The sequence below is a fragment of the Pungitius pungitius genome, chromosome 3, assembly GCF_949316345.1.
Source record: "Pungitius pungitius chromosome 3, fPunPun2.1, whole genome shotgun sequence".
Classification (NCBI taxonomy): Eukaryota; Metazoa; Chordata; class Actinopteri; order Perciformes; family Gasterosteidae; genus Pungitius; species Pungitius pungitius.
In genome coordinates, this window is record NC_084902.1 from 22,212,563 (window position 1) to 22,238,058 (window position 25,496).

The 25,496-nt window shown below is 45.0% G+C and overlaps 1 protein-coding gene across 1 annotated transcript; it reads right to left on the bottom strand.

The window, feature by feature from the left end:
• Nucleotides 1-2,126: 2,126 nt before the first annotated feature.
• Nucleotides 2,127-24,286, bottom strand: prkx (protein kinase X-linked). The gene is made up of 8 exons (XM_037464948.2): nucleotides 23,546-24,286; nucleotides 18,897-19,065; nucleotides 16,262-16,525; nucleotides 12,685-12,804; nucleotides 8,891-8,986; nucleotides 6,818-6,875; nucleotides 5,118-5,195; nucleotides 2,127-4,918 (listed from the first exon to the last, which is right to left on the bottom strand). The coding sequence occupies exons 1-8, from the start codon at nucleotides 23,691-23,693 to the stop codon at nucleotides 4,793-4,795; spliced, it is 1,059 nt and encodes a 352-aa protein (XP_037320845.1). The 5' UTR covers nucleotides 23,694-24,286; the 3' UTR covers nucleotides 2,127-4,792.
• Nucleotides 24,287-25,496: the final 1,210 nt, after the last annotated feature.

The following is a 25,496-nucleotide window of genomic DNA, read 5'->3' on the forward strand; positions in this document are numbered from 1 at the left end:
CTGACCCAGGTGGGCGAAGCCGGCTCAGCTCCCCTCAGCGGGCGAGGCTACAATCTCACACACGACCGGTTAAGCTGTGGCAATGAGACGAGCTGTATTCTTTCTTCAAAGTCGACATTATGACATTCTCTCCCAGAACACCTGAAGAGTCTCTCCAGCTGTCCCTTCAGCAGAGTAATGAGCTCAGCTGGGGCTCCAGGAGGCGTCATTGTCCCTCAGCAGTCTCTAAGCACGTCTTGTAAAGCACGGATGAAGCCCTGTTGTAGAAATGTCTCTGGAACCATCTCAGACCTTGGCCAAGCTCTCCTGGCGGAGTGATTGGAAACGTCTTTGGTTTCTATTTGGGGGCTCAAAGTGTTCATTATTCATTCACTTGAAACCCATTTCCACTTTACTTCTACTTCTACGCTGGAAGAAATTCAAGGAATTCATTTGTCAGGCACTGCTGCATCATAATCTGGGATCGGATTGTCACAAGTGTGCATTAACCTCTTCAGTACAGCCCGGAGAAGAATCAACCAGAAGGGTCTTATTGAGTGTGTCTCCTCAACGTGCTTGTTGGCCTCCTCGTGCACTAATGTAGTCTGCCCCCCCGCCCCCCACGCAGAGTCCAGGTCGTCTGGTCGTCTGGTCTGACAGGACCTCATCCATTACCCAGGAAATCCAAATGGACTTGAAGCCGCAGAGGGACATGATCTTTGAAGAAATGTTTTTGTATAACTTCTAAAAAATTAAAATAAAACATCCTGACGGCAGTCAATTAATAAATCCATAAATTGTGTGTGTGTGTGTGTGTGTATACAGAGAAATATGAAGATACAAATAAACATACACACTTATTTATATATATACAAACACATATTTAATATACGTTAATATAGAGTGAATGTTGTTTTCTTTCTTGTGCTTGAGGCCTTCTGGGAGGTTTCAGCCTGCAGTAACTCCAGCTCAAAGGCACCTTCCTAAGACCTCCAGTAGCTGACTATCAGAGCGCTGCAGCTCCAGAGTCCTGACTGTCATCATGTAGCCAGACCAGGAACTACAGACAGGCACATGACTCACTTTTCCACTGTAAACACGATAACCCTCCACAAAAACGTCACACTCAGCACATTTACACAGGCCGCACCTCTGGCTTTCCAGATAGATGGAGGAAATTAAAGCTCACCATAATCCATGTAAAGCATAGGACTAAATCGTGATTAGATTTAAAGAGATACAGACGGAAACAGATGTCAGGAGCGAAGTCACCCTTCTGCTGGGAAACACGTAGGTAATAGCTGGCAAGTGCCACGTCCCAACTGACACCTTGTGGCTAGCGGCACTATTAAAAAACATGCTGGGTTTCAACCATCCCGACATTGAGATCAGGACACGAGTAAGACTTGGTTCAAGGGCGACACATTAGGGTGAGGGTCTCTGAGTCTGGAGCTACTCAGAATCTCCCCCTGGACCACAGGCAGACACATCGAGGGAAATTCGTGTTTGAAATGTGATAATTGCCTTTACTTTTGGAGGTGCAGTTATTTTAGTAGAGAATATCTATTTTGTGATCCTTTTACACTAAATATGAGAAAGAAATTCAGTAATTAAATTATATTTACATAAAGGTACTCCAGAGTATTATTACAAATACAATTCAGTACTAATTGAGTATTATTTGCTTGATACTTGATACTAAAAAAGGCATTACAACAGCAACGTTAAAGTGATGAACATAATAATTGATCAATAATTGTAGGTTTCTTCAGTATATTTAGATGCCAGTATTTGTACTTGTATTTCTGAACTTTCTACTTCTAGAGAACTTCTTCCACAGTGATGGCAGTATAACAAGAATTTTGTATTAGTACTACTACTAATATATCAACAGATCATAAACTGTGCAGAATGACTAATTACTTGCGTTTTCCATTACCAGTGCTTAAGTGAGTAGTTCTCCCAAAATGTCTCACTGTGCTGTGAGCAGCTGTGTGTTAAGAAGACAACTTTCAACATCCCTGAGATGAAGAGTTCATCTCCTAAATGTCACATTTCCATTTTATGGATATGACCGCTGCAGCTGCCAGCTGACCTTCAGAGCGATGAGCAGAGTGAGGTCTGGAAGGACAAGGCAGGACACGAAATGAGGAGAACAGTGTTTTTCTTATGACGTTCAAACATCTCCAGAACCCAACAAGTCTTAATACAAACATGTGCCGTTGCTTTAAGTTCCATAAAGAAAGGTACAAAAAGGAGTTACTATATATCGATAAGCGTTGTTATAGGTTAGGAAACAATGCATGATGACACAAACATGACAAAGGTTGAGAAATATGAAGATATTGCAAGGTAAGACATCAGTGGCTGAGTTTGGAGATTAAACTGATGAGAGCAGTGAACAGACCTCACGCAGACAACACAATACACACAGGGGGGGCACAAATACGACGCCCGGCATCGAGATCAAGGGCAAGACATTAGGGTAGTCAGGAGCTATTCATGTCCTCTGAACCTCATGCAGACACTTCGAGGTGTTTCTAAGGAGTGTTTGAGCAGAGCGGATCTGGACCCAGCGTGCTTAGTGGGAACACCCGCTTTTAGTCTACCTCTGATTGGCCAAATCCTTCATGCCGTCTGCTAAATGCTATCGTCAGCCCAGCTATGATGCTAGCTGAACTTGACAAGCCCTGGAGCTTTATATTTGTATGTTTTCATAATTAAATTCCTATTTGTAAATGTTGAGGTAAGATATCAACAATGTCAGACAATTGTTTAGGAATTAGGAAGCTCCACAAACTAGCTGAACAAAGCTAGCACTAACGTTAGCATTCAGCAGATACCTGTACCGCCTGGAAGGGTATAACCAATCAGATTATGGTGGGTCTTCCCACAAGGGGGTTCTGGGTAGCCTGTGTTTAGCGGGTGCTTTTAATCTCCCTTGTTTCAGGCATTGTGAACATTAGTGAAGATTATTTTCTGTACATTACAAAAGCTTGGTATAAGCTACAGAGTGCTACTGAAGGAACCATGTCCTGTTTTTGCCCATAAATAAGTCACTTTCTGATGCCTTTAATACTTATGAAGCCAAGTCACGCAAGGTTTGCTTGTTATGTTATTTTTAATCATCAGCATGTGATGGACTGTATGCGTTTTTAAAAACTATGACAATGGGTTCCGTATGAAGCTGCCAGAATTTGATATCCTGGACTGATATATGCGCCACGTTGCAGATATATCAGAATAAATGTATGCTTTCAATACATAACAAGAAATGTTCGTTATCACATTTAAAAAATATTGTCAGATTCAGGTCACTCAAATATGCCCACATTAGAGTTTTATTTGAAACCTATAATAGATTCAAGCTGTATTTATGATAAAGCTCATGTCAACGCTACCAGCCTAACTCACCATGTCTCCAGCCCAGCTGCATGTTTAATTGAGGAAAAGAAAGGTGTGATGATGTCAGGGACTTGCTAAATATAGTCACACCAATAGTCTGGTGAGAAAGAAAACACAAATTAAAGTGTCTACAGTCATGTGACGTCTTGTAAAGGTAACCGACTCACTGCAGAGTGATGAGTCAGTGCTGTCTGCCATCTAGCCATCAGATAATGTCCTAAACTGTTCCCTGGAAAAGAAGCTTTGTAGAGACATTAACATGTAGCTTCTTTCTCACACATCTCAACCGAGCTTCTCCGGGTAACGGTATCACATTTGCACATCTCCAAATCCCCCAAAGGGGCTACAGAGCAGAGCGGGATCTGGAGTCGCAGTCAGGGTCAGTCTGTGATGGTCCGGGAGGGTCAGGTGACGCGGAACAAAGGGGTAAAGTCCAGGAAAGAAGGGGTTCAGGGGGATGGATGGGTCAAACAAGCATCCATCCCTGCCCTGACTTTGGTGCCTTTTAGTGAGAGCGCAGCAACTCGGTAATGAAGGGTAAGGCTGAGAAATGTCACATTGACCCTTGGACTTTATTGGCGTTGAACTGAATCATGTGAGGTTTTTGCTTTATAGCAAACAGCGTTCTGCACAATAAAGCAGAAGACGGATACATCCTGTGACATTGCACTGAAGAGTGTGACACGTACCTCACATCCCAGCACCTTTTACCTCACATGACTGCATTACGACGGTGCTGATGAGTGAAGGGAAAGAGCAGCTGGGACTTTACACTGAACACAAAGACCTCTGGCTGTAGATATACATGGAGGAGTTAACAGGAGGAGACTTGGCGGCTAATCAGAAGCTCACACGTACTGCGATGGCTGAGCAGAGCACTGCCTCTACGGAATATCATATCAACTGTGATGGAAGGCACCTTCTAAAATAGTGGTTGACTATGACTACATGCAGAATAATGTGTGTCAAACTGCACTGATGACTACTGGCCAGGTGACAGGTACAGCACCAGCATGGAGTCACATAGATATGACTGAATGAACATATTTTAGAAATAACAAAACGTAATAGTGTAAAAAAGGACCTGATTTTTCTTGTTTTTTAAAACCTAAAAAGTAACAGTCTTTTGGTTTCAAAGGAAACTCATTAGTTTTTCTTTTGCATACGAGTAGGATCAGAGAAATAAGTGATAAAAAAATGAAACCAGCAAAGGTTTACTTAGATAAATAAAAAATATAAAAAGCAAATCATCTCTGTGGTATGAAACATGTCACAGCATCAATCATTTGTAGCTTGTCTTTAGGGACAAACAGGCATCTTCTCCTTGATAACAGCTCGGAAAGTTGATATATGCCATGTTGGCTCAACGCCCGGGACATGCCATCAATAAATAAACCAGGCTGGCTGATCAGAAGTTCTTGAAGATCTCTAAGTCCTTCTCAGGCACAGGAGGGTCTTTCTTCCAGTCTTCCTCCGGGTAAACGTCAAAGTTGGATGTGTCACCCTCGTGGGACACTTTAGGGACTATGGGAGGCTGTGGAGACAAGAGGACATTCAGCCGAATGGCACAGGAGCATTTACACATTGTTGATCAATGTGCATGAACTTTATCAAAAGACAAGATCAAATGAAATAATACATGCAAACGCCAGGCAAATACTCTCTCCAGGTTCAGAGGACTTAAGAGCTACAATTTATGGATTGATACTTCAATAAGTCATGATTTCTTGTACCTTCAGTTTCCTCAGAGGAACACCCTCCCAGTCAATGGTCTTGAACCACCGGTGCTTCTTCACATCATCTGCGCCATTCTGAAACACAAAACGTGGCTGTATGCGATTCCATTTTTTCATCAAGTCATTATTACATTTAAGGATGCATCAATACAAAATAACAATAAAATCTTTAACAAGATAGTAATCATCTTAGAAATTGCTGCTGTCATTTTCTTTTGTCTAGCCTTGATGAACAATTCTTCATTTTATAAACGGACCATTGAGAAGCAAAGATCGGTGTGAGCCAGCAGGAGCCACGATCGGCCAAACTCCTACTAAGAAATGACAGCTGGCCAACCTGAGCTCCCACGGCTGCTCTGTGGGCAGCACTTCATTTCAATGTGGTTTCAGGTAACCGATCCGAGCTGTGCGTGCTGATGAGATCTCATGTCTGGTTATGAGTGGTTATGAGAGGCCACGCTGAGGGTAGCCAGCTGTGTGTCGGTAGATGGGTTGTGCTTAGCTGAGGTATCTGGTAAATGACAGGTCATAACTCTATGGGAGTGTTCATTACTAACTTGATGGACCAATACATAATATTTGCTAAACAACAACATGGCTGTTCACTATTAGTAAGAAGTTGTTTGGTTTTGCCTCTTGTTTGTGCGTCTGCACTATGCACACTTCTGCAGTCTGCTTATCCTAAGCTGCACACAGGACACCAACAGTGCTTGATTGACCCACCCAACCCGGCCTCCCCGCTACGAGGACTTGTTTGCTCTTTGTCCTCCCTCCCGTCACTGCTATGACCAGTAGAGCGGTGTTGTGCCTCTTCGCCCCCTTCACATACATCTCTGCTGAGGGAACTGTCCAATGACGAGACACCATATGGTCAAGCACCACCAAACGTCTCTTTTAAGAGCCACACGCATGTTATCATTGAGCAAACGTCCTTAATATTACTTAATATTTAGTATCAAGTGTGTCGTTATACAATACAATTACCCTACACTTTATTGTACTATATTTAGTGCAGTGATGGGATGTTGTAAAAAGGCACATATGGTTGTATGCTGCGAGGTGTTTCCTGGACCGGTTGCAATATAACAGTTACATGGAAAATGAGTTATACCAGGATGCCGCAAACTCGATGCGAGAGACCCGCCGCTCAATCCCAGATCTGTGCAAATCGACTTTGTATGTAATCCTTTAGCACAAAACACTGGCGACGCGTTCGGTGTGAGTCCCAATGAGATTAAACATCTCTTTTTCAAAGGAGACCGGGCCAGGACAGGAAGCAACATAGAAACACGTAGTTACAAACAGAAAACACAGAATAAGACAAGTTAAAAGAAACTATACGTTTACAAATAACAAACAGATGAAACCTCCCAGATGAAGCCTCTGGTGGTCAGTGTGTTTCATATTTGATCTGATATTTGACTCTATATCCATATTGATTATAATGATCCCTTGAAGAACGGTTAAGGACCGGTTTTGAAGCAACTGTCCACAAATTTAAATAATTTACATAAAAATCTTGAAAGGTCAAAGGTTGAAAATGTTTTTGAATGAGGAGGTGCTGTGATGTCAATAGGAGTCGGACATTACAAACTTTTCAGTCGGATAGGAAGTATCAGAGCACCACTTCCACCCAGACAGCTGACCTTCTGAAACACAGCGGGCTGCCGTGGGTCCAGGAAGTCTCACCGACTCACCTTCATGTTGCCCAGCCGTCTGGCTCGGTCAATGACCAGGAACTTCTTGATGAGGTCTCTGGGGGCGAAAGAAGCAGTCAGTGAATCCAAAGCTGCACAGTCTTTCTCTTTCAAGGTTCTCCACCACTGTCCAAATGACAAATGCCGCCTGCCGCACGGGAGGCCCGGGGGCCGGTGAGGGGTGGCGAGGGCAGGCTAAGTGAGTTGTGCCTTTCTTGCAAGCTTTTTAAATGAACACTTTTTTTTCACCCACACACAGTAACTTTTTGACACTGTAAACTTGTGCATGTGTTGTTGATGTGGACGTGGTGGGAGTGAAGATGATTCACGGGGGCAATACACGGGCCGAGTGGAGGAGATGGAGACGGGGGTAAAGGCGTTGTAGCTCAGCTGTCGACAGCCTCGTAAATCCAGCGGCTGGACGTTGAGCGGTCAGCTCTTTCTCTCTTCTTTTGAATGCCTCCTCCTTCCAGACGGGGCCTGACGGGGAGTGATGTTCTAATCAGCTCAGTTTGTATTTATGACTTTTCACGTACATTACCGAGGAGAATTTGTCTGCAATAGATGGGAACAACATGGTAGATGGGAGACCGGGCTTCAAAAGAGCCGCCGTATGTTTGGTGCTTCGTGACTCCATGCTTGATTATTAAAGCGCTCCGCCCTTCTCTTTTTCAACGACAACTTTCAATCTGATGTTCCCCTTTGTTATTTTATCAATGGCTTCCTCATTGTTCTGGCTGACCGGCACAATTCCTGCCGGTTCCCGTTCAGCACACGCCAGCAGAGGTTCAGCCACATGATTTGATTTGGGACCCTGGTGTGATATACCACCTCTCAAGATTGGACAGAAGGATGCAACCCAAAGAATCAAGATGTCCATAAGTCAAAAGTATAAATGTCGACCTTGCTTCACAGCAAACACAATGATCTCCTGGGTGAAGGTGTGTTTACTTGTAACAGGATTATTTCATTCTTGGTGAAACTAAACTAAAGACTTGGAGAGTCATGGTTAGGTAGTATTCATGAATGTGTCCCAAAGCCCTTTAATACCCTGGTGGATGAGCTTCAACCCCCCCCATTGGAACTTTTCTAACACACAGTTGGCCCTGAGCCAGCGCCGCTGGGTCGTTATGCCAGTATCTGTTGAGAAGGGGTGCTGGTGCTCCACCCTAGAGGCGATGAAGAGGCTGTGAGGTCAACACCAGGTCGCCCAGTCCCACAAACCCTTTAACACCCAACTTTTTTCATGAGTGATGGGACACTCCTCCGGTCCGTGTCACAGCAGCTGTTGGAGACGCACCGGGCGGCTTTTCACTTCCTGATGCATGGGAGCGTCACACCGAACTGTGTCAGACTGATTTCAATGTCTGCTGGGGCCCTGATACAAGCGTGGCACGGCTGCCTTATTGGGGGAAGCGGTGTGTGTGTCTGTTCTCTCTCACAGAAATGACGGAGTGAGAGCATGCACACCCAGAGCCCAACAGGCCTTTAATCTCGCACATTCCTGCGCCTTCCAGCTGGTGTAATGGGTGGAGTGGGCGTGGGGGCGGGTGGCTGCGGGTCCACCCGAAGGTCCTCATTAGCTCCAGGGAGCTCATTGACCTCCAGGTAAAGGGACGCCTGCAGCACTTAAGAGAGCCCATCCTTCCTTTGAAGTATTGATGTTTAAATAGTCATCCGAATAGTGAGGGTGGGGTGTGGGGAGCGTCAGGGACACTTATTTCCTGAGTGGATGTCAGACCTGGGATTAAGACCTGGTTCCTGATTCCAGGGCAAGAAGTTCTTGGTCTCGGGCTGGATCCAAGATTTGTGGAAACAAATTAGATGCAGAAATACCGATGTGAATATTTGATTTTAATATATTGTTGTGGGTTTCAAGCTCATACATGTGATGAAAAGGAGCACCATATTGTGGTGAATGAGAACAGAGGATGACTACTTTCAAATTCGTATCAAAGTAAATAATGGGTGAGTTTAAATCCCTTCAATGTTTACTGACTGAACGAGAGGTAGCGCTCATACACGCAGCGAGCTGAAAACACACAAACACACACTCCCGGCTCGCCGTCTTACTTGACGTAGAAGTCCAGATGGCGTGGGAACTCCAGCTTTCCCGCCAGGATCTTCTGATAGATTCCAAACGGGTTATCGTCGAAGAAGGGGGGGTACCTGTGGAGAAGAACACACGTGAGCTGCTGAAACAAACGCATGCACGCACACGACTGTATTCACACTCTGCACATACAGCATGATGCAAGGACCAGGTAAAGGAAGCAAGAGATTGCATCCCCTCACCTGCATCCATTTGAAGTAAATGGATAGCGAACATGTGGGGAGGTTAGAGTGTGTGTGTGTGTTTGGGGGTGGGGGCTATGATAACGTTTTGCTGCAGACTGGGCCGCCTTTGTTCACAGTTCTGCTGGTAATTCTGTGTGGGAGTGTGTGTTTGTGTTTCTGCCACCGACGGGCCTCCTGCCACTACACTCCGAGTGCTTTCCAAGCCGCACCACCCCCCCACCACCTCTGCTCTGGCCTGGACAAGTCATTACCCACAAATTACATAATTTGACTGGCCTCTAAATGCATTACGCACGGGGCAGACAGACGCAGAATCGCACTGGTTTGTCTCAAGCCGTTCGCCTTCCCAGTAAAGGGCTCCAGAGTCGGGGCCCGTGCACCACAGGCTCCACCCGCTGTCATTGTGGTGGGACATGGAGGGAGTGACATCATGGGATCATCCTCTGTCTTAAATGTCAGAGTGGAGACCACGATGAGAACAGCGATAGTCCCTCATTGTATAACAATGAAATAATGGGAAACCTGTAATAAAACCACAAAATAATCCAGTGATGATGATGACGATGAGAATGCACAAGCCGCTTATTAATACCCCCTCCAGTCGTGGTCTTGAAATAAAAAATAAAGTACAGCTGGATTCCGAGACTTCATCACGTCATACTGAGCACTAATGAAAAGGGCACATGACGTCATATATGACAAAAACTAATCTAAACTCTAAAAAAAATATGAAAGCCACATAAGTCCAGTTCATAGAGTTCTCATTTTAGTGCCGCCCAGTGGTAGTATCATAAAGTGAATTTCCCTTCTTTAACGAGTGCCGACGCACACGCTGGTATTTGGGTGATTACACGTCTTATTTTAATTCTTAAATATCTTGTGTTAGTAGTGATGCATTTTTAAATAACCATAACTTTTGCTCAATTTTCAACTGATTTTTTAAACGGTTTGGTTTGTTATGAACGTCAGAGATGTAGTTATGACACTACATACATACAATGAATAATTATGTTATGTTCTAAAAAATTAAATAAACAAGATTTTCCTTTACATATATACATCAAGAAATCCTGCTTGTTGAAATCCCCACCCTGCACAGAGATGTGTTCATGACACTGCATACTTGTGAATAATTATAACCATGGGTTTTCATACGAAAATGACATTAAATAGAACATTATTCATAAGTATGCAGTGTCATACTTACATCGCTGACATTTATAACAAACCAAACCGTTTAAAAATCGGTTGGAAAAGGAGCAGGTTATTAGTACATGTTATGGTAGGGTTATGGTGTTGGTATACCAACACAATGTCATGGGTGAGCGAGCTGACCGGACCAAGATGGCCGCCATGTGCGGACGTTCTATACTCTGCCGCAAGACATTTAGCCTTTATATAAATATATATATATATATATATATATATATATACATCTATGTATACAACTAGAAGAGGCTTGAAGCTCAGCGTGTCACAGGACATGGGCTGTACTTTGGAGCCAAACAGCCCCACCTGCACAGCAACACAACACGTTCATATCTGTCTCTGTGCAGGGATTTATGCTTAGTTTCCACAGCTGTTAAGAGGAAGCAGTCAGGAGTGAACTGTAAATCAGAACCACTCCATCTCCATAACAACAGGACCGCGTGGGCGACCTTCCGTCTCACACCCGCTGAACGGAGATGGACGAGGACTGACCGGGGGACACGGAGAAGGGAGAGATGGGAAATGAGTTAATTACATTTAGATGAACTCAATCCAAAAGATTGGGTGTGGGAATAGGCATTTTGATTAAATTCGGATTCATTGACGCAGCTTTCATTATTTAATTAACATCAAAGTGACCCTTGGACCACTGGAGGACCCCACAAACTAAAGCAGGTCTTCATCTCTGGGGGAGAGGTCAGTTATGCACAGCCACATGCATCGCTCCATCTACCCCCTCAGGAAGATTGGCTAGCATTAAGAGAGGAATCCAGCCCCCAGTGGAAGGATTACGGAGAGAAGACGCAGTCTTTGCCTTCTTCTCTGTCTTGGCTTCCTCCCTAGGGTGGGGGGGGGGGGGGGGCACCGTGACCCTTCAGTGAATGTTTTTTCAACTTGCACTTCACCCCCAGAAGTGGATGATCCACCACCATTAACTTTTCACAGGCAGCCGCTACATTCTTGGATCAGCACCCTCTGAAGCACAGCTACATGATGCTGCAAGATTAGGGGGGCCCTTTGTCTGGGAGGGGTCTCACAGCGGAGCCCCTCACTGGGGATGCTGCCGGACTGCAACACTTCAAAGGCCGCCCCGATGAATGCTGGGAGATGGTCGCATTCTTTCCACACATTTAAAGTCAGGTAGCTTTTGTTCCCACTATTTAAAGGGCGATGAAAGGTGAGGGCAGAGCATTAAGTTCTGATAAAGGTATGTGACCTTTATTAAACATATACGGGTTTGTTGTTGTTGGTTAATGAGAGCACCAAAGGGTTATTTGATCAAACCTCACATAATAAAAGGCCTGTTAGTAATAGAGGCCCTGCATACTTAAATATCACTAGGACCATAATTATATGCTGAATCGCAAAATCCCCAAAAATCAATCAATCATCCAAACAATTCTATTAAGGTGTATTAATTAGTTATCATTGGTTAACATTGTGTTGGGAGCTTGAACTGCTTTTACTACTGATGTTTTGCTGGTATGATGTTCAACATGTTAGCAAGTTAATAGTGATTTAGCACTGAATACAGCTGAGGCTGATGCAGAGGGTGTTTGTTCTGACCGGATTTGGTAAACTCACACATCCTCAGTGCAGCTCACACGTGGTTCAAAACGTCAACGGTAAGGGGAATTTATGATTCATATGCTTTGTGCTTGGTGGTTATTTTACCGTGGCTTTGGGAAGGTTTGTCTGAAAGAGGATACGGATATCAGCGTATTCAGTGATTCATCTCGGCTAGTGAATCAGTGCATCTATTTTGTTGTTAGCTTCTAGCTTCGATGAAGTAGATGATGTACATAAGCACCGCCGAGTGCAAATTATCACTCGTAACATGTTTTGTTCATGATGAGTACATGATATTCCTGTTGGAAGTTGTTTCTGTTTTTTTTTACCCATACGGGAGACTTGTCTCCAAAAGGCTGTTGCACTATAGCTGGTGTGTCTGTAAATCAAAGTCTCAATCAATCTCTTCTTTTAGAATAACACACCCACAATAAGTGCACCTCTTTCTAAAGATGTTCCCTCTGTATAACCAGGATCCATCCCCCAAGTCACATGACCCAGAGAGGACATAGTTAACAGAGCGTTTCCACCGGCTCTCACTCGTGTACGGGCGCTCCTCTTATTGTGTCCACCCAATGTATGTCTTTCCAATTGCTTTCAGGTATTTTTTTCAGTCTCGAGTTGCTCAAAGCACCCGCTGTGTGGCTTCACACCTGTGTGTGTGTGATCCTATATAAACTGTGCTTCTCTCTGTTCAAAGGACTGAAATGTGTGTCTCTGGTGGAGGAGAGTGCCCCCCGGTGTATACAGAGGGTGGAGGTGTGGTGGAGACTGAACACTGCAGGACTTACCCAGCCAGCATTTCAAAGACCAGGATGCCCAGAGCCCACCAGTCCACCGCCCGGCCGTGACCTTTGCTCTGGATGACCTCTGGAGCCAGGTACTCGGGGGTGCCGCACAGAGTCCAGGTCCTGATCACACACAGAGTTATTATTCATTAGGTTGTTTGTTAGTAGGATTTAGCACTATTCATATCACATTTTTGGAACAAATAGTTTTTAGGACGGCTTATAACTTCACTCACTGATATGAACAGTTTAAAGTGTCATGTGACATCTTCTGTGTGTTTGTTATCCACCTTTTTATTTTGCTCAATCACTTCATCTTTTCAACAGGCTAGGATTCAGTATCTACATGCAGCACTTTGTCACATGTGAGGAGCAGCAGCTACAACCGATGGCAGCCAGGGCTCCTTCCAATCAGTTCATCCGTTCATAGAATGTGAGTGTCAGCCAGCCTTTTCTTACTGTCTCCTGTTTTCACAATACCAGCATTATATACACAAGATCTCTGAGGAAACACACTGCTGTAAACCAGGACAATTATCCTCGAATGACACGGCTATTTTGAGGTGCTCCTCCGTTGTTAGGAGCAGGAGGACGTAGCGGTGGAACCGGTCAGCTGCTGTTTGACGGGTCAGCAGTGATGCCTCTGAACCTTCCACATTGTGTGCACACAGACACTCTAGCTGCCGGGGGTAAAGCGATCTAGCTGGGTCACCATCCACGGCACCGCACGGAGAAGTGACCCGTGTGTGGACACAGCAGTACCGTATGGAACCATTGGACAGGAAGTCCGGGGCAGCTGATTGACAGCGTGGGACACACACGCACACTCCTCCCCCCAGAAAGCCACTTGTCCTCCGATGAAGAGCGCTGGGCCCGGCGCCAGCCTTTCATCGTCGCTCACCCATGTCACCTGGTTAATGACCTCCTACCGCCGGTCGCCATGGCGATCGTAATTTGTATGGAAATGATGTCGGTCCCGACGGAAGATGAGGAGGGGCTGCTCGTGTCAGAGAGGGGGTGAGGGGAAGCACGTCGCCGCTCCTCAGAAGGCTCCATATTGGACAAGGGGCCATCCACCAGCCGGGGGCGCTGTGGCCACGCGGCCGGGTCCCGAGCCAGAGAGCAATGAGGCGTTCATCTTCCTATCTAGGCAATTGTGCTGCCTCTATTTCTATAAGTGGGTCACTTGAACATCAGAGAGGTGTCTACTGCCCCGTCTGATTTGCTCCCCCAGGAGAATGTAATCTTACTGCATTATGTTTACATGTCAGCCAGGGTCAACGCAGCCCAATGCTGGGGAGAAGCACTGCAGCACCAGGGCTGCAGTGCAGTTATGGAGCCGTCTCTCTTACTCTGGGATGCATCTCTTCCATTGAGCAGAGATTGCTTTTTTTGTCCCTCTTGAAAAATTTCAAGACACTTATCTTGGTCACTTGATAATTACAGCAAAAGCCCTCAAGCTAGCAAAAATAAGCAAAAGAAAACCTGAGAGCTTCTTGTAAAGGGGAAAAGCCCCTCTGAGAAGACCGAAGAAGAGCCTACAAGCTTCATTTAACAGGCAGTATCAGTAGTCCTACTTAAAATGAGGGTTTATCACATCTGGTGATTCTCATGCGCCAAGCCCACTCTTCGTTATATGTATGTAAGTTGATATATCGATCGCATCTTTATATTTCTCTGCCTCCAAACCTTGAAAACGGGTCCGCAAAATATATTTCTACCATGAACTGGTCCGTGAGACAAAAAGTAGCCAAAAAAGGTGAAATGTCTAGAGCAGTGTCTACATCACCAGAATCATGCGGAGCGCGAATGGGCCGATACTGATAAGAAGGGGGAGCAAAACAAGAAGAGGAACTCACTGGACCTAAACCTGGTGGACTGGAAGTCAAAGCGATTTCTACCTCTCTGAGCGAGACCGTCACCTCCTGCTGCTCCTCGCCCTGCTCCCCCTGCTCCTCCCTGCTCTCCATCAGCTGTCTCCTTGCATCATGTTAGTCTCGGTACGTGTGAGAATGGAGGCGATCAGGTGACAGTGAGCCGTGTACCCGGTCAGAGAAGTTGGCAGCGTGGAATTGTCACAGACTCATTAGTCTGGACCTTCAGGAGGTGAACATCTTAGACATCTTCATCTCAGAGCAGGATATGACGTTGATCATATCATTCCATCTGACACATCTGTTCTATTACTAACCCCAAAATATCTCTTTGAATCTATCAGCATTAGTTCACCTACCATTGTGTCACAATTCAAAACCAATTTCACAAGAAAAAGAAAACAAGGCAAATGCGTAAAATATTCTATAAATATATAAAAGCATATTTTGGAAGGCAAAACAAACATTTTCCTTTAATCTTTTTTTTAAAAGCTGGAAAGCCCTCAGATTTATCTCAAGGCTGTTATATATATATTATTAAATATTTCTGTTAATAATGCATTATTATCTGTATCCGTGCCCCCCCCCTCCCCCCGGCGTGCTCTGGGCCACGGGGGAGATTCAGAGCTAGCAGAACCAGTGAGAAACCTCACAGAGCCACTGCTGACCAGTACCTGACCCTCAGACCCCACGGTCTCAGCTGTTTTTGGTCCAAGTTCGATTCAAAATCCCATCAAGAATTTCCACCGAATCCACACAGCGAGCACCTTGGGGAATGTTACAGGCTTTGTTGTCCACTTTCTGTTGACAATCCAGCAGGCATCAAACCGCCTGAGTTGAGAGCAGAGTCACACAGCACACCACCAGAAGGCTCATGATCACATGACCGCACAGGGAGCTGCTCATGTCGGTGTCTCTTTGACGTAGACAGCACTGCAGCCCCCCGTAGGTGGTGGTCCCCGATTCGAGCCTGAACACAGCGCTGCCACGGTAACTGACCATAATAAAGATTAAATGCACCTCTTGTTCCATCTTCCTTGTACTCTTCTGTGTAGTGAAGGTATGTCCTAACTTTAATCTCCTAAGCAGGACAAGCAGTCGGTCTCTATGACAAAAGGCTGTCACTTTAGAATCCTCCTCAAACAAAGTCATGTTTAAATGATAAGTATGAAGGTACTTTTATCTCTTAATGGGACTCCTATTGTATGGGTCGCAGAGAGCACAACTACATCTGACTAGGGGGTTCAGCACTCGCTCCTGATTGTATTATCATTTCATTTTGGAAAATGGGCTCGCTGCCTTTAAATCCCTTTAGATCCGGTACGAAACGCCCAAAACTGAATATTCTCTCATTTTGGAAGCTGGAAGCAAAAACATCTTGAGCCCATCAACTTGTGGATTCATTGTAGGGGTGAATCTTCACTGACCTCAATGATTCAAAAGTGGGAAAGATTATTCACACGGTTACATCTTCATGGACTAATGCAGGCGGTCAGATGTAGTGCTCCTTACCCAGAAAAATTCCCACATTTGGATATTTTAGCTGGCAATGTCGTTCTTTTAGCCTCAGAAGCCTCCCCTGACAGTTAGCTTCCTGTTTCAGTTTCACTGCCCCTCTGTCCTCTCTACTCAATGGAACCTCTTCACCATCAATCTGCGATTGTGGCGGTCAGAACTGATTGGGAGTGGATGCTGTTCCCCCTCACCGGTCAGAGAGCTTCTTAGCGAAGCCGAAGTCGGTCAGGCGGATGTGTCCTTCGCTGTCCAGCAGGATGTTCTCGGGCTTGAGGTCCCGGTACACCACTTCTCTGGAGTGCAGGTACTCGATGGCGCACACAATCTCTGAGGTGTAGAAGAGGCCGGTGGCGTTGCTGAAGCGCCCGCGGCTGCGCAGGAAGCTGAACAGTTCGCCGCCCGCCACATAGTCCATCAGCATGTAGAGGAAGCACTCGTCATGGTGGGTCCAGAACCTGAGTAGGGAGCAGGGAACCATTTTGAATAAACGCCACACACTCTGATTAGTTGATGTGAAGTCAGATCAAATAAGAAGCAGCATCGGTCTCCATTTCAGCTGAAAGTGCCCTTCAGAGGACTAAACGCCCCCCCCGCAGGCTTTAGGAAGAGAGGAACATGTGGTTGGCCAATGAATAGTAAAGAGTGAACTCATTTCCTGATACTTGCTCATCTCTTGATTTCAAATGAGATGTGTCATGCTCATCTTCAAGTTCCTATTCATATGGTCTAAAATATAATTTTTGTTCTGAATATAATGGCAGAATTGCATTGCTAAGCAGTGTTTAGCAATGCTCAGTCAGTGTTTATATCCTGTCTGCTGATGTCATATAAATGCGCACTCATTGCGCAAAGTGCACTCATAAATCCAATGTGGCGCTCTGTACTGGAAAAAAATCAAGTTGTTCTCTGAAAAAGGATTTATTTCTGTATGAGAGAACTAAAACTAAAATAGTTCTTGTTCAGTCCAGTGAGGATGAATATGACGTTGATGAGGCTTGAAACTGTGGCATTATGCCGATGAAAATAATGTTAATGTTTGATGGTCCTTTAATGCATTAAAATTTGATGTATCACCATAACTCCCATAAATACTCAAAAAGCTCCTCTCATAATGTGCCGAGGTTTAATGTGCGTGGCAGTCTTTACTCTTGACTGGGAGGACAACCTGACATCACATCATGCGTGTTGTGCTCCAACAATATGCTGACTGGATTATATTTACATGATCAGCAAGCGGCGGCCTATATATTTCACACCTACAATTTAACTTAAAAGGAGACACTGATACATGTGCTGTACTGAAGGGTATTATTCATAGCTCTTTAAGTCTCCACATTACAGTGGATTTGTACCAGCAGAGAGAATCGCATTATGGAAATTCCGAGAGTGAATTCATTACGCATCTTCTGAGGCAGTCAACAAAAAGGTGAATACTTTAAATGATCATAAAACACTGGTGTTTTAAATCTTGTGCCTCACTACAATAGAGGATTATACCCGATCGGGCGTGATTTGATGGCCTCTCATGGCAGCGCCTGAGCAGCCCGCTCTGAGCTAACAGTACAATGTCGCTAGTAGGCCTTTCCTGCGATGACATAAAAGTGATGGGGAGAACAACCCTGTACCAGTAAAAAAAAAAAAGACAGATTTGCAATGAGAAGGAGTGATGAGTGAGGTTGAGCAGGATATTTATGAGTGTCGTTGTAGCTGACAGTGACATAACACATATTTACAGCCTAGTTCCTCTTCTTGGATGAAGACATGCCAGCAGACTGTATATCTATATTATTTCCCACTTTTACGGAGTTACCTCTTCAACATCATTCGATCACAACTAACCAATATTCATTCCCTTTCAGCTTTCAGAGTTTGAAACACTAAAACAGCATGTTGTTGATATCATGTTGCTGCTGCTGCTGCTTTTCCACAGTGATACGTGAATGATTAACAGCAGCGATTTTGAAGTATTGCGTTAACTGATGGGGAGCTCCATGGAACAGCAGTAGCGAAGCCCTGAGTGGATCCCAGGGAAATATTTATGTGCCTCATAAACCTGAGGAGAAAACAAGTGACACCTCTCTGTAGTCGCTTTATGCTAAGCCTTTCCCTCTCTTCAGCTGCTGAAGGTACACCTATCATATATACTGCAGTATCAAGAAAAAACCCACAACTGAGCAATAATTGAGCTGAGAAGGGAGCTTTGAGATATATAGATGTGCAACAGCTATGAAATAAGGGAAATTATTATCATGACTTTGCAGGAAGAGCTGTGACCTCGGCTCTCATTTTCATGCTGCCAATATATTCTAAAGTTTATGAGAGAGGTTCTCGGGGGTACGTGAGGAAACTGGATTTCAAATTAACATCCATTCAAAAATCCTTTGAAAAATAGTTATTGAAATCAAGTGTCAATTCAGTATGCTTTTCAATTTTATTATTATAGGCTGACAACCCCAGTCATCACCGTCAATCACCGCTGCCTTGCAAGATCAAACAAAGGAGTTGGGGAAGAAACGAGACACTGATGGCACAGCACGTGTTACATCTTAGCTTAAGGGGTCCTTTGGGTAAATTTCGTTGCAGGTATATCACTAAAAGAAGGTTGAGAACTGGTGGCTTATGATATCCAAATAGAACCACTTGGTTCTACTTAAAGTGCAGTTTGAATGAAGAGTGGTCTCTTTCAGCAGACCTGAATTTCTGATTTGAATCAATGCGTCAGAGACAAATGCACACATCCCTGAACTTTGACCTTTTCCAGTAGCCAGCGGGCTCTGAGTTGTGCCCCGGGGTGTGTGTATGTTTGGAGGGGTGGGGCGGACTCACAATCGGATGAGAAAGGGGTGGTTGACCTCAGACAGCACCTCCTTCTCGTTGTGGACGTGCTGCTCCTGCTTCAGTCGGATCACGTCTGGGATCTTCATCTGCTTCAGGGCGTAGAAAGCCCTGCTCTGCTTGTCCTTCACCAGGAAGACTCGGCCAAAGGTCCCTGTGCCTGGAGGAGGGACAAATAATGTTTGGGTGTTATGTCCTAGTACACTTGAGGTAATTTCTCTGCTTCAAATCCAGTTATGATATAATCATTGATAATGAGACAAAATAAACACAGTAGAATGCTTTTTGTCATTAGGGCCCATCACCTCCTCCCATTGGAGACGCCGAGCTACTGTCGCTCAGTGGAGGGCAGGGTCAATCAAAGGATCGGTGGTTCAATCCCCTGCTCCTGTGTGGGATTGTTAGCTACTGATGGGCAGGTAGCACTGTGTGTGGTAGCCCCTCCCATCAGTGTGTGACAGATGACGTGCAGTGTTAAAGCACTTTTGTGGCGAGACGACTAGAAAAGAGACGTGCGAGTACAGTCCATTCACCCTTGATGGTTGGAATGATTCATCTATTATCAAAATAGTGGGTGAAATAACTTCCTGTCAGCATTCATCACTCAGTGTTTTTTTTTCTTTCCGAATCCTTCGTCGTGCTCTGGTATGAATGGAAGGAGACTCCAGAGGCTTTTAGAACGGTTATTTTCTGTGTGATACAACCGGCAGTCTATCACGCATTGGTCTATTGTGTCAAAAGAAACCTTCTTAATAATGCATTCATCGCGGTAGTCATTTTTCAAACTTAAGCTCCTGAATGGTGTATTGAACCCGCTGGCAGTAAAATGATGAGCGGACTAATCAGTATTAAAGATGATCCTTACTTACAGCGTTATAGGTATTGGACCTCCTTTCGGCTTTGATTCCCTAGTTATTTAGAGAAATATGTCTTGTGGTGAGGTCAGCATGATGATGACAAGCATCGTGGGAACACATTGAGCTAATCAATGTTCAGAATTGACTCATGTAATTGTAATCTCACCGGCTGAAAGCTTGTTAGCATAGAAAAAATTAGGGCTGGGCGGTATGGCCAAAAATTCATATTACGGCATTCTGTAAGATTCTGACGGTATATTGTCAGTGTAAACCATAGGCAGGCGCTGAGCGTGTTGCGGGTTCCCTCCTGTGGTACTGATGACAGCTTGTGATGTCATGTCCTGTCGAGGCCGCTGCATCGCCCCATGAAATGCTGTTTGTCTCGTTCATCTGAATTGCTAACAAGAAACCTTTTGTGCGTTTTGCCGTTTCCATAGCGACGCAGACAGAGCGGCGCTCCGTGGCCGTCACGATTGTACCTGCGTGAATTACAACTTCATTGGAACACTATGTGGCCTTCTGGCAGTTTTACCACTTTCCTCTTAGCTAGCTTTTGTTATCATATCTTATCATGTTGCGTATCATAGCAACCAGACGCAACCAAAGCCTCCATTCCCTTCTCAGTGTCCATGTTTTATAACATTTGTTTTTATTAGGATCCTCAGCTAGAAGGCAAAAAAAACGTATAATAGCAAACCTTTAGGAAACAAATACGTGGACCCAGCACTGTGGCTGTTTCATGGGAACATTTAGAGAGTAAAGCCGTGCCTACTTTCATACGTGGCTAATCACGGTGTGTACTGGGCTTTTGGAAAACGTCTGCCGTAGAGATGTGTGTGTCTGTGTGTGTGTGTGTGTGAGTGTGTCACATAATCCCTGCTTTTGATGTGCACTGAGGCCCTTTCCTCTGATCGAGTTCAAACTAAAGTAAGGCATGAAAATGTCCTCAAAGTGGAGTCTGAAGAACTGAACACCAAGAAGTAGGAGGGAGAAGAAGCCATGGCTTTTGAAGATGAGAGTGGAGGAGCTGACCTCTGTCCAAAGCGCTTCCCGTAGAAAATTTGCAACCACTTGCGTCTGTACCTTGACTTTCCATGGGATCTACTCCCGCGAATAATACACTTCGCTTTTGGTTTGAACGCAGCTTTAGACTGGACCTGGGTTGGGCCAGGCGCTGTCATGGATGTCGTCCCCCCCCCGGCCCCTCTTCCATCAACAGACCCTGGAGCGATCAAGTCGGGGACCCGGGCGGCGCCGAGGAATTCATTAGCGATGAGTGGAGGGATGTTTCTCCGGGTCGTGAGGCCACAACGGCGTGCCACAGCTGCAAATCTATGTGAAGGCGCGAGCGAGTTGCCTCATGATTCCAATGACAATCGAACAGCAGCAGGCAGATAAAGAGCTTTAGCTCATTTGTTTTAGGCAGGAAATCCCTCTCATCAGACAAAATAGCTTGGCAAATTGGATTTTTTTTGCAGGCGGCGGCTCATAAGCTCGGAGCTTTCTCCCAGCAGTGCGGGATGAGCGCCACTCACACACCCCCCCCCCCCCCCCCCCCCCCCTCTTAAGCTGGGGCTCTGCTGCTCGCGTGTAGCTTCATGTATATCAGGCTGAGCCAGACAGGAAACAGGCAGCGTGAAGAAAGCACCGTGGCACTGAAGACGCTTCTTTGCTTCATTCATATCGTCATAAACATATCATTCGTTTAGCCGTTGATGATCACCACCGACAACTGGAAAAGCCTGGGGGGGGGGGGGGTGCACAACACGTGGATGGGCTGGAACTTACTGCTGGAACATGTTCAACACTATAATGTTAAAAAAGGCATTATTTTTGCTCAAAACGTCTGTTTATACACTTTGTTTAAGCGCCTGTCTATTCAAGCCCCCCCTCTTGAACGCCCCCTTAGTCTGCTCCGACTGGCTCACGAGAAGAATATGGTGCCTGTTTACAAAGTAACCTGCTATATCCCTAGGGGACCCAGAAGGAGCAGCCAGACGCGATGCTGCTGTCCCATCCGATGTTTCTAGATGCAGGTGGTGAGCAGAGCGCACTCCGCACATTGTTGCTTCACTCTGTTGGAATGTAGGCGGGAGCCTTTTCATTACCTGTGCTCTCACACGCATGCCGTCCTCTTGGGAGAGATGACTCTGATTGTTTTCGCACAGCGAGCTCAAGGGAGAGGCACTTGTATAAACCTGTGACGTGCAGTAGGTGTGACTCAAACGTCTCTGTTTGGACGACGCAGCCGGTGGTGACTGGCTCCTAGAAGGGCGGGTCGCAGCCTGAAGATGGCCACGTGAGCTCCTCTGAGCACCAACGGGGCCAGCCGACATTTAGCTGACTGATCCGCCATGAACCCAACCAAACACTCTGCGTTATGACCAAAATGTCCAAATAACTTAAACTCAACTAGGGTTTGGTACACTGACAAGCATTGGCTTCACAACAAACAGGAAAGAATCTGGTTTAAAAGACACATAATATCAATTGTGGTGTCTTCCTTTTTCCCTGTTGGCAAGCGGCCGCGCTGTAAAAAGGATAATACTCTTTGAGGAGTCCATTATGGGGCATTAATAGATTCCTCAGAGGCTTCCATCAATGCCTGATAATGGACCTCATTGGGTATTATCCCGGACTTAGTCACAAAATACAATTAATATGATTGCCGCTTGTAATCGATTGTAAACGGTTAAGAATAGTGACAATGTGATGACCCGGTTAAAGTGCTACCACATGCTATAATAGACTCTCTATAATAGATGTAGAGTTCAAATATAAAAAGGTAACTAGAAATGTGTGTGTGTGTGTGTGTGTGTATATATATATATATATATACACATACACACACACACACACACACACACAGACACACACAAGCTGTGTGTATCTTGTTATAGTTATCATAGCACAGCATGTGCTAATTTAAAACTGTCACTCTGGGAGCTGGGATTAGGTGGCATTCATACATTAGTAATGTCCAAACTATATCATCTCAATATCCATAAACGCAGAAAAATATGTCTCTTCGTATTTGAATCCATAAAATTGGACCTGGTTTGAGAGCACTAGTTATTAAAAAAAATCTGGTCGATCTAATTAAATTATGTATAATCTCATGTATTGTAATCGATGTTATATTGAATTATATCGAGAATTCTTTGACCATTTTATTAAATGTACAGCATTTAAAGTTTCAACACAATAGCTTTGCTTACACTAAATACAGAAAAAAACCAAACACTTTGATGACCTCTGACTTTTAGGTTTTACGGATAAAATAATAATTGGTTCAATAACTACAATTACAAGGTTACTTGATATTGTCTACAACCATGCATGGATTGATTGTCTAAGCAAAAATAGAAAAATAATCAATTGGTTCCAGCTGTCAATATTTTGGATAGGGAGTAGAATCTCTTTGGGGTTGTGACTGCTGGTTAGACAAAATGCATAATTCAATATTTCAACTTGGGCAAATTGCCAAGTGGAATCTTATAGTCCTCTGAGACTATTTCTAATATTACATAGGCCAAATTAGAAAATTGCTCTGCAGACGAGTCTGTAATGAATATCATCATTAGTTGCAGTGGTGGTCTACAGTTATTAGAACTCATTACTATAGTATAGTGGTTTAATAGCCCGCATAACTCCACTATCCCAAACAACAATGTATTTCTACCTGCATATTGTTGTGCTTGTCCTGAACTTGAGGAACCCGTGAATCTTACACAGCAGTCCAGTACTGGGGAATCCGTGTGAGCGACGTGTCCCTGAACTCACCGACAGTGGCGATGGTCTCCAGGTCATCCAGGCCGTACATCCGGTTGGTCGGTGCCGCTTCTCCTGCTGAACAGCTGGCGTTGCCTTTGCTCTCTTTCAGGGAGTTGGTCTCGCTGTTGACTCCGACTTTGGCTTTGGAGGCCGCCATGTCTTGCTATCGGGACGAGGTGACGTTACTTGGGTGCAGAACTTTCCAGTGGGGCGCACGCGGAGGTCATATCACACATTGCTGCATATGGTCAGTGCATCTTCTTTGTCTGGCGGTGGCGGAGCACCTCGGCGTCGGACCGGGACGGCGTCCACATCGGAGAAGTGAGCAAAATACGTTGAAAAGAGGTTAATTAACGGACAATGGGGAACGAAACCAGCGATGTGGGTAAGACAAAGAAGCTGGTGACAGGTACACTGCCCGGCGTGCAGCCTCAGCGACGAACAGCGGTTAACAAGCCGCGGGAGGTACACACGGGGAATTCACCGCAGCACCGGGCGACCGACGGGAATCTCCCGAATAACAGAATTTAACACCGAATCAATATGATGGAACCCGGGGCTCAGCTGTGTCAAGTTTACTGCTTTCCATGGAAATGTAACGATACTCAACTGCCACAACAGACCTCACCCAGTAGTTCTTCTATGTCCACATCAACCAGGAAGCGATTCGGTGTCGGTGTCCAAATAATTTCCTGTTGGAACTTTCAAAGTAAAAGACACGAAGGAGAATGCGGGCGCTCACTGAGTAAATCATAGTCCTCGTGAGACTGTCAATGTTTTCTTTGAGGATGAATATGTTCTATAGGAAACGACAACAATGCTCTACCAAAGGAAACAGAACAGTTTTGTTTGTAAAACGTTACCGTGCGTTTTTGTTCAAACTATTTAATTTCCGGTATTTTCGACCTGCATGTATGTATCTTGACAAGGACGGGAGACCGCGGCTTCATGTTGACAATATGCTGCCAATGATAGCGAAGCTGTCCCGGGACATTAACCAATAATGTACGAGGAAGGGTGCGGCGATAAAGACCGGACTGATTCACTCAACCACCCACGGATAACGAGTCATACATAGAGGAAAAAAAGAGTTTACTCAATTACATAATATCTGCGCAATTCACTAACAACATTTTTATTTAGCATGTATTTGGAATGAAAGCCAGTCAAAAAGGAGATTCCAAATGCGATGAACAGTCATTTGGACACACATTCTTGTTACTATAATTGACAAATCAAAAAGGCTACCAACACTGGTGAAACACAGAAGCAGCCAGCCATGAAATTGCCACAAAACCCGAACCACAGACTTCCCGGAGGATTAACCCCTTCAAATGTAGGTCCTTCATCGGCTTCCATCCACTACCATCCTCCGGCCTAAATGTTAAAATTGCACTGAAGATATTTCATGATGAAATTCATGGAAGAAAGCCATTAAATACATCACATGACTAATATTGCAGCACACTGTGGCACAGAGGTGCCCAAACTTTCCAGGCTTGCAAGCTACTTTTCAACTAACCAAGTCATGGCGATCTACCCCCTTTGAGCACCGGCCGGCTGAAGGGGGGACCAGCCAGTAAGTATTAGAGCAAGGTAGGCGCAAAATAAGACGATATGAAGAAAACAACGAGCCTCTCATCTGTCAGAAGTAGGAAGCCGTCACAAGTATCCCACACATGCGTGGTCATTACTTTACTGGAGTCAGACTGGGTTGCTTTGGAATGAAATGAAATGCGTCCATTAGTAAGGAAGGATCACAAATTAACATTAGCATTAGTTTCGGAAAACCGTGCATGCGTGACATGAAGTCATTTTTCTTATCGATGGCACGCGATCGACTGGTACTGCCTTCAAAATCGACCTATTGGGCGCCCCTGCTGTAGAAACCTCTAACGGGTTGTAAACAGATACAGATCTGTCTGTCGGTGTTTGTTTTTCTGTTTGTCTGTCTGCCTGT

Excerpts from the sequence above, each read along its gene's own strand:
- prkx (XM_037464948.2), bottom strand. The coding sequence starts at position 23,693 with ATGGCGGCCTCCAAAGCCAAAGTCGGAGTCAACAGCGAGACCAACTCC. Across the intron at positions 16,526-18,896 it reads CACCCCTTTCTCATCCGATT|GTTCTGGACCCACCATGACG; the intron begins GTGAGTCCGCCC and ends CTCCCTACTCAG. Across the intron at positions 6,876-8,890 it reads CATCTGGACTTCTACGTCAA|AGACCTCATCAAGAAGTTCC; the intron begins GTAAGACGGCGA and ends TTTCGCCCCCAG.